At 40.0% G+C, this 18,861-nt stretch overlaps 4 protein-coding genes across 4 annotated transcripts; all 4 read right to left on the minus strand.

Annotated features, from left to right (window-relative positions):
- Nucleotides 1-8,088: 8,088 nt before the first annotated feature.
- Nucleotides 8,089-8,754, minus strand: LOC117144522 (protein Turandot Z). Its single transcript, XM_033309743.1, has 2 exons — nt 8,649-8,754; nt 8,089-8,592 (listed from the first exon to the last, which is right to left on the minus strand). The coding sequence occupies exons 1-2, from the start codon at nt 8,738-8,740 to the stop codon at nt 8,169-8,171; spliced, it is 516 nt and encodes a 171-aa protein (XP_033165634.1). The 5' UTR covers nt 8,741-8,754; the 3' UTR covers nt 8,089-8,168.
- A 3,112-nt stretch (nt 8,755-11,866) lies between these two features.
- Nucleotides 11,867-12,505, minus strand: LOC117145602 (protein Turandot B). The gene is made up of 2 exons (XM_033311316.1): nt 12,398-12,505; nt 11,867-12,338 (listed from the first exon to the last, which is right to left on the minus strand). The coding sequence occupies exons 1-2, from the start codon at nt 12,418-12,420 to the stop codon at nt 11,942-11,944; spliced, it is 420 nt and encodes a 139-aa protein (XP_033167207.1). The 5' UTR covers nt 12,421-12,505; the 3' UTR covers nt 11,867-11,941.
- Nucleotides 12,506-12,810: 305 nt separating this feature from the next.
- On the minus strand, nt 12,811-13,425 carry LOC117145601 (protein Turandot C). The gene is made up of 2 exons (XM_033311315.1): nt 13,328-13,425; nt 12,811-13,264 (listed from the first exon to the last, which is right to left on the minus strand). The coding sequence occupies exons 1-2, from the start codon at nt 13,348-13,350 to the stop codon at nt 12,898-12,900; spliced, it is 390 nt and encodes a 129-aa protein (XP_033167206.1). The 5' UTR covers nt 13,351-13,425; the 3' UTR covers nt 12,811-12,897.
- Nucleotides 13,426-15,603: 2,178 nt separating this feature from the next.
- Nucleotides 15,604-16,217, minus strand: LOC117143761 (protein Turandot A1). Its single transcript, XM_033308577.1, has 2 exons — nt 16,135-16,217; nt 15,604-16,048 (listed from the first exon to the last, which is right to left on the minus strand). Exons 1-2 carry the CDS (start codon nt 16,155-16,157, stop codon nt 15,682-15,684), a joined length of 390 nt encoding a protein of 129 aa, XP_033164468.1. The 5' UTR covers nt 16,158-16,217; the 3' UTR covers nt 15,604-15,681.
- Between the last annotated feature and the right edge of the window lie 2,644 nt (nt 16,218-18,861).

An 18,861-nucleotide genomic window follows, 5' to 3' on the forward strand; every position in this document is an offset into this window, starting at 1 on the left:
GTATATTTCCTTTCATTATTATTCCTACACATCTATATATATCGACATGACTCTTGATGCTGATCAGGAATATATATTCTTTATTACTACTTCACTGACTCAAATCAATATACCGTCGGCAAGGGTATACAAAGGGCGATGTTGTATTAGCAGCCAGCAAATTAGCTTTGAGGGCCCAAAAAGGGGAATGACCGCTGTGGGCGGGGTAGCTAACTGCCAATTGGCATGAAAACTCAGGGAAAATCAGAGCAAATTAAAGTGAGAAATCCAAACGAAGTCACGAAGCCATGAGAAGGCTTCTTCGCAAAATGAAAATCCAAGAAGCCAGAAACACAGGCACACCACTCACACAAAGAAGACAGGGGGATAAAATAAGAGACCGCAATCTCCTTGTGCTCTACAATTTATAACGTAAAACACATAAATTACGAATTTGTCACAAGAAATGTTTCTCTGTGAGCCGCTTTAACGGTATTTTGCAGCAGGCAAATGAATATAAATCACAGCGCCAAAAAAAAGTGAAGGCAAGCTTAAAAACACAGAACGAGTGAGAGTGTTATAAAGGGAATTATTAAGGCCGTCAACGGGGCGTATGAGTAATGTTGAGCCTCAGCTCTGCCTGCAAACGGAGGCATCGTGTAATCCCCGGGCTTATCAAAAGTAAACAACGTTCTAATGTTTAAAACTGAAAGTTGTTCAAACGAAAGCGAACTTATCGCTATAGGTCTTGAATAATCGTTCCGCTCAGCTATAAATATAATCAAATTGCTTTTTCACTGAATTTATTTGCAATTTCGTTTTAAATTCTACGAAATAGAACAGATATGCATATTCTACATCAACATCATAGAACCAGCTAGAAACTATCTGAAGCACCTGCCACCGACCGAGTTTCCGCACTCTAGTTTCAATTGCTCTTGCCCAACTTTTTGTATTTCGTTAAATTTACCATGCTGCTTAGGTCACTTGCGAAGCGAACTTTCCGCCTGAAGGACGCTGGAGAAAAGTCGACTGATTGCTCTAAAAAAATTGAAAAGAAGATGGGAAAGACAGAACAGAAAAGGGGCCTGCCATCATCTACAGATAAGTTCACTTGCTGACAATCAAATACCTGACCTCTGCGAAATATAGTATATACTTCCCGATTTGCTTTCTTGCTCTTAGAATCGAATCGCATTTGCAATTTTCCGCACGTTGCACTCTCTGTGCTATCATATGTTCTTACAAATAATGTCGCACTTGGATTCAGTAGATGATAATGTAATTAAAATGTCATTTGCCATGGCAAACAAGTGATATACATTCAATTATCGGCGAGTGAATTCGGTAATGGAATTTAAGCTACGTTCGAATTGAAATTCGATTATTTCTCGCAAATATTTAATTAAATTCATTCGTTTCTCACCGGATGAGTGTATAATGAAATATTCCATCCGTAGTTATCAATGCCGCCAGCAAATGACTGCCGACGGTGCGGCAAATAAAAATGTATATATATATACATATAAATTGAATCAGTTGACCGACCTTACACAGTGGCCAACAGTTAAATGAAGTATACGCCACGGTGGCCCAGCACAACAATGTAGACTGAAGCGAAAAATAAACAGAGAAAAGGCAACAATAAGCACTTTTAACTTTGATGTTTGATTTCGGAGCAATTTGCAAAGTCAAACAGACCCAAACGGCGCATTTCACCACCGCCACCGATGGTCGACCAACAACAGCCACAATATGTAGTACACAATATATATATATATATACATATAATACAGCAGCTCCATTTATTGACTTTTTCCAGTCCTCCAAAGTCCTGCGGGAAAGTTCCTTGCAGTAGTCGTCATAAAGCGCACGCAGTCAGGAGGTTGAAATTTATGAAATTTTAGGGCCAAGGACCAATAAATCATTTAATGTGATCCCGCAGGACGGCAGGCGATTCAGGTAAAGGCTGAAACTGCGCAGGGCCCACCTGATGTTCCGGCTGCCCTGGGAGGTTGGGCAAAAAAAAAACAAAATATATATATATCAGGGAAATAAAGACCTGAAATTTCCGTCTGCCGGTGTTGCACTGCATCGATAATGATGTTTATGGGCTTATCAAAGTGAAATATATATTCGCACTCCAACTAAATTATTCAATTAGCAGTCGCCGGACGAGGCGAACGCTCCATTTCCATTTCCACAGTCAATCAATAAGTGGGAGCATCTGCTTATCGGGGCGGAGCAGTCGGGGTCACCAAGGAGTGACCTTCAAACATCCTTTCACACATTTTCCCTCGACTGGTGCGGTGCGCACAGCTCTGTGTTATTTTTTAAATGCCTCGCATTAAGTATAAAAAATGTAATAGGTTTCCTTTATGGGTCGCACGCCTGGACGATGTTCAGGGTTTTCCCGCCGACGACAGAAAGTACATGTATATATAAAAGGGGTTGCTCGAGGGACTGGGCGGGTTGATACAAATTTCAGCATTTTTTATGACAGCATTCGAATCGATAAGCAGTTTGAAGCCTTTCAGATTTCAATTGTTTCGCTTCGCTTTATTGTCGCCGGCGAAATTTTTTATGATAACCAAATTCATTTCGGTGCCATCAAAAATGAATGAAATGGTTTCGAAAGGGGGTAGAGTACTTTTCAGAGACAAGCCTCCATTATGGGCCGTAAAAGCTGGAAAAACACTGTGCAGAATGGGGGAAGATCGCAATTATTAGCTATGCAAATGCATCCTGGCCCAAAGGAACCATAAAATGCCCAACCGAAAGTCGAAAACAAAACTTGGCCAATGGCCAGTTTCCGCCTGCCTGCTCTCGCCTCCATTTATGATAAACTTCATCTGCATATTTGGTTATTTTCATGACTTTTAAGTCGCCGTAGACCGCCTCCAAGTGGACCGGCTCAAATAATTTATTAATGCACAAATGCCGCTGCCAACTTTTTAATTTTTATTATTATTGCAGGCGGTTGAAACCGCGCAAAACCAAAAGAGACATGCGGAAGGTCAAAACAGAAGGGGCGGAAGAAAACCAAAGAGGCTGAGAAAAATGGCTAAGTAATATTAAAAATCAAGATGGCAAAATGAATGAGGGCCCAAAATAAGTTTGGATGTTCTGGGATGCCCTTTCATAAAATGTTTGAAAATACACCAATTAAAAAAAAAACTAATTAAAGATATGTCAAATAAATTCGCATTAATGGAGGAACTTTTTTGAGGGGTCGAAAAACTCTGCAAATAGTTTGTAAGCTGCTAAAAACTTGTTTTTCCCCCCTGAAAGGCAACATAGTAAAGCTCACTTCTCAGACTTTCCAAGAAGCTATTCGATTTTATCGATCAATAAAAATTGAAAGAATGCAAAGACATCGCACAAAGGTATTCACTTCAAAGTTCCACGGAAAATGGTTTCTGCATCTTTCTCCTCGGTTGCGCAGTCAACATTATTCGCCATAAAATCGAGACATTAATCAGTGATGCCATTTGGGACTCCATTACGGGCCAGCATTGGGAACAAATACCTTCACAATCGAGCACGAGGCTGTTAAATATCCAGTGAAATCGTCTAATTAAAAGATATACTACCGTCCTGAGTTGCCGATCCGAAGGCAAAAAGGAGGAGAAAGTGAAAAGCGAGCTGGCCGAGACGGACTTGAGGTCCTTGCCTAATCCTCGGCTACTTATGGCCCGGCTTGAACGTCTTTCGGTTCGCTTTGGCTGGTTTTTAGGGCTTTGTGCTCCCTCAACACGGTTTTATGGCCCAGGGCTCTTGAAATTAGCGCGTCCGCCGTCCAAGGACGAGTCCAGCCACCCCCTTGCCCCTAATCCCTCCCAGCGGTCAGGCTGTCATATTGATTTTTCGCTTTTTGGCCAAACTCTGTGAGAACGGACCTGGCATCATAATTGAGGCCGCAATCTGCGTCGTGCTGCGCTAATTAATTTTTATTGGCTTTAAAGAAAATATTTCATCCCATTTCTTCAGGCAACTCAATGTGTTAGCTGTCCTCTTACGAATTTAAATTTATTAGAGGTGAACTGAAAGTTTTGTTCAAAGCCAGAGATTTACTCTGACTCTTTCCCTCTTGGAAAGACAGCGAAATGTAAAATTGGATTTCGTTCATATCCTTTCCATTTTGGCAACGTGTCAAGGACAAGTTAAATTTGTAGGATTTCACTCGACGGCCGAACAGAAACCTTAAAACTTAGGGGCAACTTTTCCAGCAACTTTATAGTTAGATTAAAAGCATTTCCCGACAGAATGGGAAACTTTCTCCTCCGTCTGGCTGTATCTATATACAATTGTAGGTGGATGAGTATTTGTGTGCTTTATTCCTGTGTGTGGTAAGCAGCCAGAAAGTCGATTTGGTTGGCAGACAAAATGGAAGTGGTGACTAGATGAAACAAACCACTGCCGCCGGCAATAAAAATCTATTACATTTTGCGAGACACAACTTTGATTTTACGAACTGTCAAGCTACACAGATACACAGATACCCAGATAGTCACGAAAGGACCTAGATTCGAACACATCTCATACATATTTATGTATCTGAGTGCCGCTGCGGGTAAAGTGAAATAAAAATAGACGCTTCAAACTTTGCTGACGAGCTCAAAGCATATGCATTGCTTTTATGGCGCATCGCCAAAGGACATGATGGATGCTCATCTTCCTGAGGTATTCCATGTATAATGTAATAAACATTAGGCACTCCATGCCAGGTTAAATTCTCTCCAAACATCAAAGGAGAACAGTTGATGGGAAATTTCGTATTTCAAAAACACTTGCGTGCCTAAGTGGGTATAAATATTATTTGGTAATGGAAGTCAAAATGCTCTGATTTAATATTTTTGGAGTAGTTTTAGCCAAAGCGGCTTTAGACTTACATATATTTATGTACATATATCCATGTTTCAAGCATACATTTACATAAATCATCGTGCAGAGGTCAAGAGTCAATTCTTCCAATTCATTTGGCTTGGAGCTCTTGGAAATCTATTTTCCTTTTGTTAAATGGCTAAAGAGGCATTGAAATTTTGAAAAATGAGCAACAAAGTTGGTGGAAAACATACAAAGTCGCTGATGGAAAAAATGAAGTTAAAACTTCGACGTTGTGGGAATAATTTGTAGAGCGCTTGCTGGGATCATGGATGAAAAAGAAAAGTTTTTAATTTGTTCATCATGCCGACAAACTGAATTATCATTCAACGCGCTGGCGGTGCTGATATCGGATTATCCTCATAATGACCAGGAATTCAATCCAACTTGTGTTTCTTTTTAATGCCATCATGTGCAGAGAGCGCAAAATCACATGAATGGCGCAACTTTTCGCGGCGTTTATGTAAAATTTTGAGTTAATTAGTTTGATTTCATGCTTCAAGTGCCGAGCACCCACTACGGATTGCCAATTCCATTTGCCAACTCATTAAAACTTGGCCAAGTTCGCTGACTCCCCAGTTGCGCAATGATGCCTCGGCAAATTGCAAACGCTTTCTGTGGGGACTTTTCCGAGTGAATGTCAAAACAGAAAGCATATCTGAATTGGGACCTGTGAGTTGTCCCTGGGGCTCATCTTATCAACACAAATTGACTAGCAAAGTCCTTTGCTGGCGAGCAGAAGTTATCAATTAGTTCCGCCAAGGCTTAATAAACCGTGCAATTCTAATTAAAAAGTCGAAAAGTTTAATGTTTTTTGGGTAAGAGGTTAAACTATAAATAAATATCTTTGAAATACATAATTTCTTGTCTTTAACTGAGAAAGATTTTATTTAATTACTGTTCATTGCAGCTGCAATTTGGATTCCTGAACATGAGGGAAATTAAAACAAGCTGAATGTGAGGTTTTTCTCATTTAGGAAGGTTACGAAATGAACGCGCATGAAAAACTTAACAACTGAATCAAGTGGAGAACTACATGACAGCAATGTAAATGCGATATGTAACATGTAATTTCATTGCGCCGACCATGACAATGGAGGATGGTGACGGCGATGATGACGATGTGCTGGTGATGATGGTGGTGGTAGTGGTGCTGACAAGGATGCGGATAATTGTAAAATACCAACCGTAACAAACGAGGATGCCCGTGTCAATGTCAATGTACAGAGCACTGAATTCACAATACTCGGCCACCGACATGTGGCTCTGATTAGTGCGGTTCAGCGACATCAGCAATCAATTTTAATGCATGTCAGCGCCCAGGATGCGTGTGAGTGTGTGTGAGTGTGAGTGAGTGAGCAAGGACACGGCCGTAATTATGAGCCCATCATCGCAGTAGTTGCCTGTTAATAATTCTCGATTTCCCGATGCCGACAGACTCGAGGAGCCTAAGCCTGCGAGGATGCCAGAGGAGGTCCTGCGTATCCGTTCCCTTACATTTCATCAACGGCCCCAATCGCCGCCTGGGAACAATTTGAGCGAAACTTGGCTGGCATCCGAGGACTCAGCTCAGCTCCCCTGAGCTGACAATAAATATTTTCGCTGTGCTGACAGGCTGAAAATCAATACATACTTTTAGGACAACACTCTCGCAGATACACACAAAACTTGGGTATACATTCTCATTCGGCACTGCAAGCGCTGTGAAAACCGAAATACCCAACGAATTGCATCCACTCAACAGCAAACAAACTGTGCACAAGTGAAATAAATTTAATTGTATCACAAGGACACAGACAACGGAAGCCGCAAATTCTAAATGTATAAGTCCAGAATGGCCATACATTTTGGATGGTCACCAAATGGAGCGGCAGCCAGAGGTTGTTGAATGCAGATAATACACAGGCATTTGAATAATTTGCTAAATTAGGAAGAACTTAAGAATTTAAGGCACCTACGACTGCAGCTCTTGTTTTACTGAACTTCAATTGGACTCAGTAAAAGAATTTGTTCTAATTACTTAGCTAGAAGCGAAGGATTTGTATCTGAAAAATATTTTAAAGTTGCCTCTCTCCTTTGTTACTTTGCAAATAAAGTGCTAATCAATTTCGACTGAGGGTTGGCTTATCACCGTTGCTTCCTACAAATGAAGTAAAATACATGCAAAATTCCCAGAAAAGTCAGTTTACCTAAAGAGCTCCTATATTTCGGTTATTGAAAAAGATATCAATTGGACTATAGAAAATCTCACCTGAGTGCTATCCCAACTGTCAGTCTGCCACTTCCTTCATTCGGACTTTTAGCCCCCAAAATACCCAACTCAATTTTCAATCTAATACCACAAAATTATAAAAAAAAAACTGGGTGAGGAGAGGCGAACTAAAGGGTCCTGGGATGGAGGCGAACGAAACCAAAAGTAATTTCGCCAACACCAAATCTGTGGCATATTACACAGGACACAGGCGAAAGCTGCCAAGAGAAATCTGATCCACTTAGTTGCCAAGAGAAAGCAATAAATTCTTATGAAAACAGTTGAGGAGCGGCGACACGTCCCTGTACAAAATGAATTGAACTTTTGGTCAACGTGGAAATAGCACTAATATCTGGCCCAACCACCAACCCACTGAACAGATGAGCCCCAAGTTCTGGCCTTAGGAGGAAACCAGTTCCTATGCCTTTTCAATATTTATGAGTGGGACGCGAGGAAACTTTGCAGGGGGGAAAAGTGGTGAAGCCCAAAATCAAATAAGCTCGACCTATAGGCTCTGAATGAAAACAAAGTGCAAAGAAGTCGGCCTTTTTATGTGTGAAGTCCCGCAAGGACACTTAGACCACACAGAGCTCATAAATTTCGGGCCAAATTCTAGCTGGTTGCTGGAAAGCTTTAAGACAGCAAGTGCAATGGAAAAAACTAAAACACAGGTTGAGGCTAGTCGGACATACACATGGGAAAAAGACAAAGCTAAAAGATGTTTTTCATATAAGTAATGCGAGTATGTTTCAGCATAAGTTAAGAGTTTTAAACACCTTTTAAATGTAAAAAATTTGAGAAATTTTGATGAATATCGAAGCTGAAAGAGGATTTGCAAATCTGTAATATAAAAATAGAAACCTTTATGGTTTACAGTCCAGAAGCCCAAGCTTATTTCAGATTTATTTATAATAAAGTATTTAAGTAATTTAGACTTCGTATTATATTGGTATACAAAACAACAAAAATCCAACTGGTATTTAAATTATTTATATCGAATTATGTGCTTCCATTCGAGGTATTGGATATATTAAATTTTCTTGTATTTTACTTTTCAGTGCTGCTTCATTTTGCCCATAAGATAGTCGTATATGCCCCGAACTAAGACTTTTGTAGAGCTCTTAACAAAGTTCTCAGCATCCTTCTTCACATTGTCAGGAACGGCATCAGCGGCCTTCTTTATTGCTCCTAAAATGCCCCAAACTCCTCCTTGGGCTGGCACTCCATCGATGACCATAGTCTTCCTTTTAAAATCATTGACTTGTGAATTCAATTGAGCCTCTCTCAACACATTCGATCCCCTCTTGCCCTTGTATTTATCATAAATTCCGATGACTTCATAAGCTATATCCACCTGAGTGTTGGCATCCGCAGATTGCTGACTTCGAATCTGAAGTTGCTGGAGCCGGTTGCGATCTGCATCCAGCATTCTAGCACTTCCGTTTCCTGTGAGGCAGAAGAGCACTGCCAGGACGAAGCTGAAATTTAAGCCAAATTATTATTTTTTGTGGATTCAATATAAAACTTCACTTACCTTAGGCGGATGGCAAAAAACATCTTCACTTGAGCTTGAATGGTGAACTGATAAATCCAGACATGGACAACTTTTCTTTTATAGGCAGCCATGAAAAGCGGAGCTATCTGCAGTTATTGTGCAGGGATTCTGGGAACTCTCTGCAACTGATAACTTTACTTCTTTTTTTACTGGCATATTGCAAAGTGCATGGGATTGAGTACTCATCATGGAATTGATAACATTAACGTTGATAACATTACATTATTTTAATTCTTGGAAGGAACCAACAACAGTGCTTTCTTATCGGTTGTTGTGTTAACACTTTTATTTTAACGGACAGAGTCCACATTGATCCAGAATAATTTAAAAACTAAAGCTTATCCTATGATATACATATCAACCTTCTAATTTAAGCTAAATCGCATTTGAAAGTATAGTATGTTTCTTTTTCCTGTGCACTCCTGGCTTTGCCAAGGACCTTTGCAGCCGGTAATTGAAATTCAGTGTTTGCGTCACGACACAAAACTTAAACAAAACAGGAGACAAAAAGTCAGCGGCAAGCCGAGTTGGCAGCCCACGAGAAGGACATTAAATTAAGTCTCCTGCCAGGATGATCAAAGTTTCCCAACCGCACTGTTGCGCTACCTTGAGTTTGCATATGTGTGTTTTTGCCCTTTACATGCGCTTAAGGAGGAGCCCATTGTTGGTGTAATAAAATGGTGAAGGGCAAAGCCAAAACAGTAAGTCGACATGCAAAAAGGATACACGTTATAAAAAGCGCATAAACTTTGCCGAAAGTGACAAACAAAGAGGCCCACCTACATACACTGAAATCATGGGGGCATTCGCAGTGTGGAATGGGGATGCCAAACAAAAGGTAGGCGAAATTGAAGTCGACTTGATGGGCTGTAAATGGCAAACTTTTTTTTTCGCTTTTCCGGCCTCCGTATTTTTATCCGCACAGGTGCTAAAACTTTATCACAATATGCGTGTGGCAAGGGAACCTCTCGAAAGGAGTCGAAGATAGGACAATTTAGGGAAGGAAGCGTGCTGAAGTATCTATCCGTATTCACTGTAGCCCCAACGTTGTGCCTTATCTTTGCATTTGAATTAGACTCCTGCTCATAAACAAACGAAATTGAATTTTCCCCGACAGCAGTTTTGCTCGGGTGGGGAAAACAGTTTTTGTTGCTTTTGCTTAGTTGTACCCATATTTAAGTTAATGGAATGGTCCTTCCTGGAATCCAAACGAGATACGACCTCTTATTTAAGGAAAGTTTTAAAACATATATTCTAAAAAAAACATCGTTTCTATTCATGTTGAATAGAAATTACAAAAATGCTTAACTCGTTATTCCTCCTTCCTACATTCAGTGGGATAAATGATTTTTCCTACATTCCATTCAACCCCATGTAGTGGCTTTCAGCCAAAAACTGCAAAAGTGTCGTTATTTCTTTAAATTTCTTTCAAGCCGAGAAAGTTGGAAGCACTTAGTAGCCAAGCCTTTAAGGCCACGCCAAAAGTTTCGCCCATGTTCCTGGCTTGCTGGCAGTGGGTAACATGTTTTTGGCCATGTAAATAGTTGAGGGTCATGCCATTGAGCAGGGGAATGCTGAGAGGATATCCTAGCCGCGCCCATCAGCAGGATGCGTATCCTGTTTTGGCAGTCGACATCGCAGCAGCTTGTGTGCGAATGCCTGCAGGATATTTCATATTGAAGAGCAGAGCTCAGCTCGGCTCGGCTTGGCTCAGTTCGATTCGGGTTTAGCTGGCTGTCTGCAGGGGAAAAACACTTGACAAGGCAAAAATGCAGATTTTATTTTGTGTGCCACGTTGTCACATGATAATCAGGGCGATATAGGCGATAATGTAAGAGCCTACACATGACAACAGGATACAGCCGAGAACCCTTGTAAGCACGTCTTAGCAAAGGGCGCAGGCAGAAAAAAGAACACCCTACGCAGCGGGATAGCTTTTTGCTGCCCATGGCTGAATTCGACATTAGACATTATTAGGAAGTCTGTCTGCTGGTGTTGGGGTCTTGACATCTAATCCATTCCTGGCTAACTGCGCTGCAAGGCTGAAAAGTTGCTGGGCAACATATACTTTCGTATTTTCCACTGTACGAACTTCATTTGCATGTTGTGTCGTGAAATCCTTGTGACCCAGTTGTTTAGCTGGCCAAAAAGTGCTCGTCAGTGAGGTTTAGTCCACCGGATTCCAACTGGTCGAGGGAAAAGCTGTACAAAATCTACAGCATTCAGCAACATAAATTGGTCATTTTACATATTTTAGGCAACTAAAAAACATGAACTTTGAAATATAATTTTGTAACATTATAATTTCAAAAGTTTCAGCTATAAAATCACACGATTTGAGCTCTTTATACCACCAGGCCCACTGTAATTGAAGCATGTGTTCACTGCAGTTGACACTTCGATAAGCAGGTGTTAGCCTCGATGTGTTTAGCAGATGTTATTCAATTTAATTTTGTGCTCCGAGCCCCGGATCCTGATAATGTGTTTGTGTTGGTCTGTGTATGTTGGCTCTCGGGCTAGCATTTAATTAAACAAATTGCCAGCAGCAGCAGCAGCAGCAGCGTTGACGAGTTCAGTAAACAGGATGGGAAGGAGGAAGGGGGAAGGATCAACTTTACGACACATTCAGAAGTCAAATGCCACAGCTGATGGCGTTGATGAAGAGGGCACACACTAGTCCTCCCTCACCCACAAGGATGTCCTGTGGCAGCCGGAGACGCCCACACTACGTGGAAGGTCCCTGTCAGAAGCTTTCGACACTTGCATGTTAATTACTTTCCACATGCCTTGTTTCGACCAGACAATCAAAAACTTTCGTCGGCCGAAAACGAGTTTGTGTAGAATACCGGAAAAATTGTTTTACCCACAAATAATAATTGCAATCGCTTTCTCGAACAAGATTCCAGTTTCCAGTTTTGTTTGGGTGTTGATTGAATTCAAAACAAACTTTGGTCAGATTGAATGAAGAAAGTTCGACTTGCTCCTTGTCTGAATTTTTAAGTCAACTTCTTACATAATAATCTGAGTGCATATTTTTTACAAGGTTATGTGTAAAATGCTCAACAGAAGATATGAATATGCACTTTATGGAAATTTTCTATCTGATTAAGTGCACAGGATGATGTTCACGATTTCCATCACGATGGATGAGTATTAACTAATTTACCTTCTGGGATTAAAATACAAAAATGCCAACATTTTAATGTTTATGCAATGCATAAATTCACTTTCAGTGGGGAATTTTTTTTATTAGAAGAAAGTTGTCCACGATTTCAATGGTTTCGTTCTGTGGTGGTGGCTGGAAACCAGCTAGTGAATAGGCTTGCAAGACTTGCACCGAGTTCGGTAAAGAATCCAGTTGCCACGCTCTTTGCAGCCGGAGACAGAGTCTTCTTAAAGATCTTCCTAGCACCACCTTGACTGGGTACTCCATCGACCATGATTCCTTCCGTATGTCGACTTATGAATCTGTCGATTCTCGCCCTTTCATCTGGTCTCAAGCTAGGGGCCATGCGATTGTATATGGTAAGTAGTTCCTGGATTCTGTTGATTTTGGTATTGTCGTCCAAGGAGGTTCGCATAATTTCAGCAACCCTACGACTGTCACGTTGACGTTCTTGATTGGAATATGCCGAGCATAGAGTTCCAATCAGGAGCAGTGCGAAACAGCTAAAAAGTTAGTTAGAAATAATTAGTTCAATTCTAATTAAATACGCAACGCCACTTACATCAAAGCAGTTTTAAAATTCATTTTGTAAGGACTTTATGGAATGCAAGTGCAAGCCGAACTGACAATCCTGAAGCCAAGACTCACAATTTATAGACACCGATGGCTCCCATCTTCTCAACGATCCAATCACTTTTAAATAAGATTTATTCTCATTAAATTGTTTTAATCTTTATACGGACTTTCTTGTATTCTCGGAATCATGACCTTCATTACGCAGCTGTACATATGCATATACTGCAAACGAGTTCATCCACTGCAAACAACAAATTTATTGTGTGTTGAGTTCAAATGCGTTATCGAAAAAATCGATTGCACCAATATTTTAAGAACTTTGAATGCAAAATTCAAAATGGCGAAAAGGAAATAACAAAAAAACTACACAATTTTTAGAATCATCTTCTCAAAGTGATGATTATGCAACTGGAATATTTTATTTGGGCTTGAGCTTACAAAATTTGCATCTAATGTTTCTCAAAATCCATTAGTCCTGGATGGTGATTATCCAGTGAAGAGTCTGGAAAGGCTACCTCCGAGCTCTTCGAAGAATCCAATTGCAAGGCCTTGTGCAACTGGAGATAGGATTTTTCCGACGTACTTGGTTTTTCGGCCCCCCTGACTCGGAACTCCATCGATTAGAATTTCATCCGTATGCTCCTTAATGGATCTTTCAATCCGCTCCCTATCTTCAGGGGACAACGAGGGAGCCAGGCGCCTAAAGATGTCAAGCAGCTCTTGGGTTCGATTGATCTTCGATTCGTCGTCCTTGGAGGTTTGAAGAATTTCTGCAACCCTAAGGCTGTCCGATTCCCTTTCCTCATCAGAATAGCCCAAGCAAAAAGGACTAATCAGGAGCAGGGCAATGCACCTAGTGAGTTGCCCAAGAAATGTTATTAAGCTTTAAGTATTTTTTAAAGTAAGCAATACATACAGTAGAGAAATGGAGGCATTCATTTTGTTAATAACCCGAGTAAAACACTGGTTCAAGACGAACTGATACTTTGGCAGCCCGGCGGCGGAATATATAGGCCAGCGAAAGGTAAAATTTATGAGCAAATGCCGCATTTAGAAAAATGAACTTATCAGCAAATGAGCAGCACACTGCATTGGAACCAATACTTTTACATTTTTATTTCTTGAGTATTTTCACTATCAACATTGATTACAAAATAAAACAAATTACTAAGCAACATTTCAAAAATTCCCGAATATACGTAAATGTTTGTTAATTAACGATCTAGAGTTACAACTTTCTCAGAATTAAAGACTGTCAATGCTGATAAGAAAATCATTTGTATTTTAGCAATCTTAAACATATTTGAGATTATATAATATTCCTTTAAATAAAAATTGATAACTCAAAATAAATATTGACACATTTCGCGGAATTTCATGTTATCACAAAGCGTCCACTGAGCATTACAACAATAACAAAAATACACTGTACTCTTAGTAAAAATGATTTATTTGAATAAAATCATAAGAAAGACAACAGGAAGTGCTATTGAATAAAATTAAAGCATTTTGACAGATTTGGGCAGTATGTGGGCGCTGAGCAAGACAATCAATGAGAAATTTGCAGGAAAATTAACATTACCAAGACAAAGTCCCAACCCCTATAAAAAAGTGTTAAAGAAAATGTAAACTATTTGTGGATTCTATTCTTCTGAAACAAACTTACGCAAGGCTCCCTAGAATCCTTTCTCTAGAGCGGAACAATGTTTTACAATTAAAGGGAACTTCAGTTTTTTTAATTTCATTAAAAAAGTTACAGTTTAAATTAAATATGTAGTTATTATTAATTTTATTGGCTGAAACAACATTGAATAAAAGTCTTGCCAAGATCATAACAACATTATTATCCTACTTAGGGACTACAGGACAAAATGTGGACAACTCAAGAGATTGTATGTTCTATCGTAACGAATGTCAATCATTTACACTTATTTGAAATTGCTTAAACCGTTAGTAGCTGCTTCCATAGTGCGATCGATTGGTAATAATGTGTATGTAACAGGCCCAACCCATACCAACACCACTACATAGTTTGCAATATTATATTATTATAATATATTAATATATATATTATAAATATAGTAACGTAATTATGCCTTCCTCCTAATTCACTTATACAAAAGATCAACTGAGGTGGTCCCGATGATTCCTCGTTAAATAAACAAACATTTCTCGATATCCATCCACTCAAGCCGTAACCAAAACCCAGCCACTGGGCAGGCACATAGCCATGTAGTGCATAAGAATTCTTTTTCCATATGTATGCATCCTGGACTCCTCCACAAACTAAAATCCTGCCTCCCAAGCCCCCATTTTACCCTCCTTAAATCCTACACTGAGGAAAGAGCTTTCCAAGTAAGATGCGGAAGTGCAATAAGCCTACCCAGACTGATCAGAGCTGGAGTTCCGCAAGGCAGCGTACTTGGACCAATCCTCTACACCCTTTACACCGCAGACCTTCACATTATCCCTTCCAGGAACCTAACGATAGCCACATATGCAGACGACACTGCTTTCCTCGCCACATCATCTAACCCACGTGAAGCCTCCGAAATCATACAAAGGCACATGGACGCGCTACATCCCTGGCTTAGCAGATGGAATATCGTAGTGAACGCGGAAAAGTCAACACAAACAACATTCTCACTATGGAGGAGACTGCCCACCGGTCACGCTGAACGGAACCAACATTCCCAACGTGCCCGCATCCAAGTATCCTGGTATACAAGGCAATTCTCAAGCCAATCTGGGCCTACGGGATTCAGCTGTGAGGCACGGCAAGAACCACCTCGCCGTAAACTTATTGGACAACATCCAAACCAGCAGACGACTAAAGAGGAGACATCCACTTGACCTACCACAACAATAACAAATAAATTTAAATTTAAATTCCCCTTAAGTTAAGTCACTGTCCTATCGGACAGATCTTAAATAAACAAACGCACGCTACAAAAAAAAAAAAAAAAACATAAGCATAAGTATGAAGCGCAGATCAAGTAAACAACCCACTAACCCAGTACATCTAAGATTTTCTCACACCAATTATTTCAGTTTAAAGCCGACATTCAATCAATAAAAACGCCAAGCGGATTCAATCGGAGATTTTATTTATTTCGGCGTTGATCTTAGTTCATTATATATATTTGAAATTATTAATGAAAAGTTGTATAAAAAACATTAAAGTGGCAATAATTAGATGTCAATATTTAATTGGCTTTCTTATATGTCTTGTTGCTATTTTCTTTCTTTCACACAAATAATAAATCAATATTAACCAGTGAATAATTGAGCAATCTTGGAACCCAGTTCCTCAAAGAATCCAACTGCAAGACCCTTCGCAGCTGGAGATACAATCTTTCCAATGATCTTCGCCTTTCGACCTCCCTGAATCGGAACTCCATCGATTACAATGGCATCCGTATGCTCGTTGACGAACTTATCGATATTCTCCCGATCCTCAAGACTCAAACTGGGATATAAACGCCTATAGATGTCGAGTAGTTCCTGGGTGCTGTTGATTTTGGAGTCATCGTCCTGGGCGTTTTGGATAATTTCAGCAATTCTACGGCTGTCAGCTTCACGATCTTCGTCGGAATAGCCCATGCATAGAGGACTAATCAGCAGCAGTGCAAAGCACCTAGTTTAGAATTAAAAATAGTGTTAGCTTAATAATGCAATAAAATAATAATTACTAAAGTAAAACTCGAATTCGGTACTACTTACATAAGAGCAGTTGAAGAATTCATTTTGGTTATGACTTTTTGGAACGCTGAGGCAAACCGGAATGATTTCCCAGCAGCCTGGTAGCTGAATTTATAGCTCAGCGAAAGGTGATGTGAATTCTGATATTCCTAGAATACTGAATATACTAACTATTGGAAAACGATCCGCAAATTCCATAGAATTGCATATTTTTTATTTATTGTTCGCTGGAATTTTCATTATTATACCTGATTAGCAAATCAATAAATTTGTAAAATCAACAGAAGCACTGCGTTAAACGGCGTTAACTGATAAGGCTAAGCTAAAATATCAATCTAAGTCATGTTTTTTTCTAATCTCGTCGTGTGTGACTCTTGCTAATATAATTTATTCTCAAACTTTAGCTTCCAATTATGCTCGTATTCAAAATATAGAAATTTTGGGCCGAAAAGGTTTAAATTGTTTTGAAAATGAAGTTATCTGTTTCGCTTTGATTTGGTATAACCCCTTTTAACTGATAAGTGCAAGCTGTAAAATGTATTACTTCACAAATAGCCTACAATATTTCTTTTTACAACATAAATACTACTTTTATTTACAAATTAATATTAAAGAAGCCACTTAATTTTATATTTCCATTTAAATGCTTCTCCCTCACATGGATAGACCGTGGACTAAATGAGAAGAGTCAGACCGTTTGTTTTAAGTACCGCCAAGGCTAATTGAAACATTTAAAGCCAAGCCAGACACTCTTGCAGGATCTGGTGGCAATCGCAATGATAATACATTTTTAACAGACTCCCGACCGTTGTCAGCACTTGTGAGCTGGAATTACGCAATCAGCTCGCAGGATGACAAGGACACACAGCAAGATGTTTTGTGCTGGTATGCGACAGCAATCTACATTTAGCTAGGTGTTAAAATTTCCACCGACTGCCTAAATCGTGGGTATTTTGGGGGGGCGGATGGGTCGAGACCGGGTTAAGTCCCCCAACCCTGCTGCCCTCGGAAGGGTGTACTGCTGGTGCTAATTGCCTAAATCTTTCCCACATGGCCCACACAAGCTGCCAATTTGTAGGCCGACTCTTTAATTAGCTGCCTAACAGCCTCTCGACTTATTAATGAAAGCGGCAACTGCAGGCTCGAGTTCACCCCTTGGAATTTGAGTCACAATCGATGAAAAGGTTGAGGCATTGCATGTACTTAGGTGTATGATTCAAGGATCAAGTGCAGTCCTTTGCATTTTTAATCAATGCCCCTATAAACTCCCCTTCTATAACATAAAACAGCGAAAGCGCGTGGCATGAATAAATTAGAGCGATTTCGGGCTACATTTCTTCCACAAGATTTATTACAGAACAAAACTCCCCATGCTGATGCTGATGATGATGATTATGTCCCTCCCTATTCCCTTCGATTTTGCGATTTTCTTTTGGCACCAAAGATTGTTGCATATCAAATGGCGCCTAAGTGCTGGGCGTGCGCCGCCAAACAAATCAAATCAGAATTCGGCTTTTTACGGCCCCGACTCCATTTATTTAAATTCAATTTTATATTAGCGGCACTCACTTGCGCCTTTATTACCGCTGGAATGGCTTACAAAGTGGATTTGGAGGCGCCTATAAAAGCGGGCCAAAGAAAAAGTATAAGCCCTAAACGAGGCGCCTTCGAACTGAGGATTTGAGAGCATGTCCCGGGGGCTTCAGCCATTCATTCAGCTCAGGCATCCAAGCAGCTGACTTGGAATTAAATGGCGTCCTTACAAATTTGTTGCACATGCCACTCCTGTTCAATTGCGTCACTCGTCCTCGCCATCAGCCAACTGACATCATTGCCTGCCGAATGCTCAAAAAAAAAAACACTAATAAACTGTCCTCGATGTGTTCCAAAAAAAACTAGATGCAGGAGAGCTCTTCCTAAAAGCTGTGTTCGAGTGCCTTTTTGTGCACTTTTTAATTGGCAAGTTTCCACCAAAAGCAGCCTTACCACGGCTCCTGTCAATCCAAGCGTCCATATATGCAACTAGTTCGCATTATAACTAAAGTTTTTAGGCATCCATTAAATAACTTAAATCATTTGATATTCCAAGCGTTTACTGCACTTTGATGAGAGAAAATTAAATTAATTGCATTTCGTCAAAGTTTTTGCGCAGCGAATAACGTTTAATTAAACGGCACTAAAAGGATACTTTTTTTTAGACATTTTCAGGATTTAAACAAATGGACTTTTTAAAGGGTCATTTGGCAAAGCTTTTCGCCTGAGCGGTAAATCATTGCGAAGAACAAAAAATGGTATAACAAATTCCTTTGTGAAAAATATGGCCACTGCCATATGAAACTACACATCTGTAAGTAAAGCCAGGCATTTACATTCTTTGAAGTAAGCTGTTTCACATGGAAAATGCATGGCATATGCTTGACCAACGGCAACAGTTTTCCACTCTCATATTTTGCTTTTGGTATTTCGCTTTCATCGCTCGTTGCCTGAGACTCCCTCCCTAAAATTGAATAGATGGAGAATGGCTAACTGCTCGAAAATGTATTTACATTTATGCACAATGTGAAATACTTTCGAGGTCCTCTTGACCCTGGAACGCCATGGCTCCGGGCATAACCTTCACATGTGTATGTCTTACTCTGCATTATTAAAATTATTTAGCCTAAGAGTCGGCCATGACAAGCAAGCCTTGTCAGCATTTCCATACGCATTGGGATAATAAAACCAGCCCAAAGGCCAAATTGATGGAGG

Source organism: Drosophila mauritiana, chromosome 3R (assembly GCF_004382145.1).
Source record: "Drosophila mauritiana strain mau12 chromosome 3R, ASM438214v1, whole genome shotgun sequence".
NCBI classification, from domain to species: domain Eukaryota; kingdom Metazoa; phylum Arthropoda; class Insecta; order Diptera; family Drosophilidae; genus Drosophila; species Drosophila mauritiana.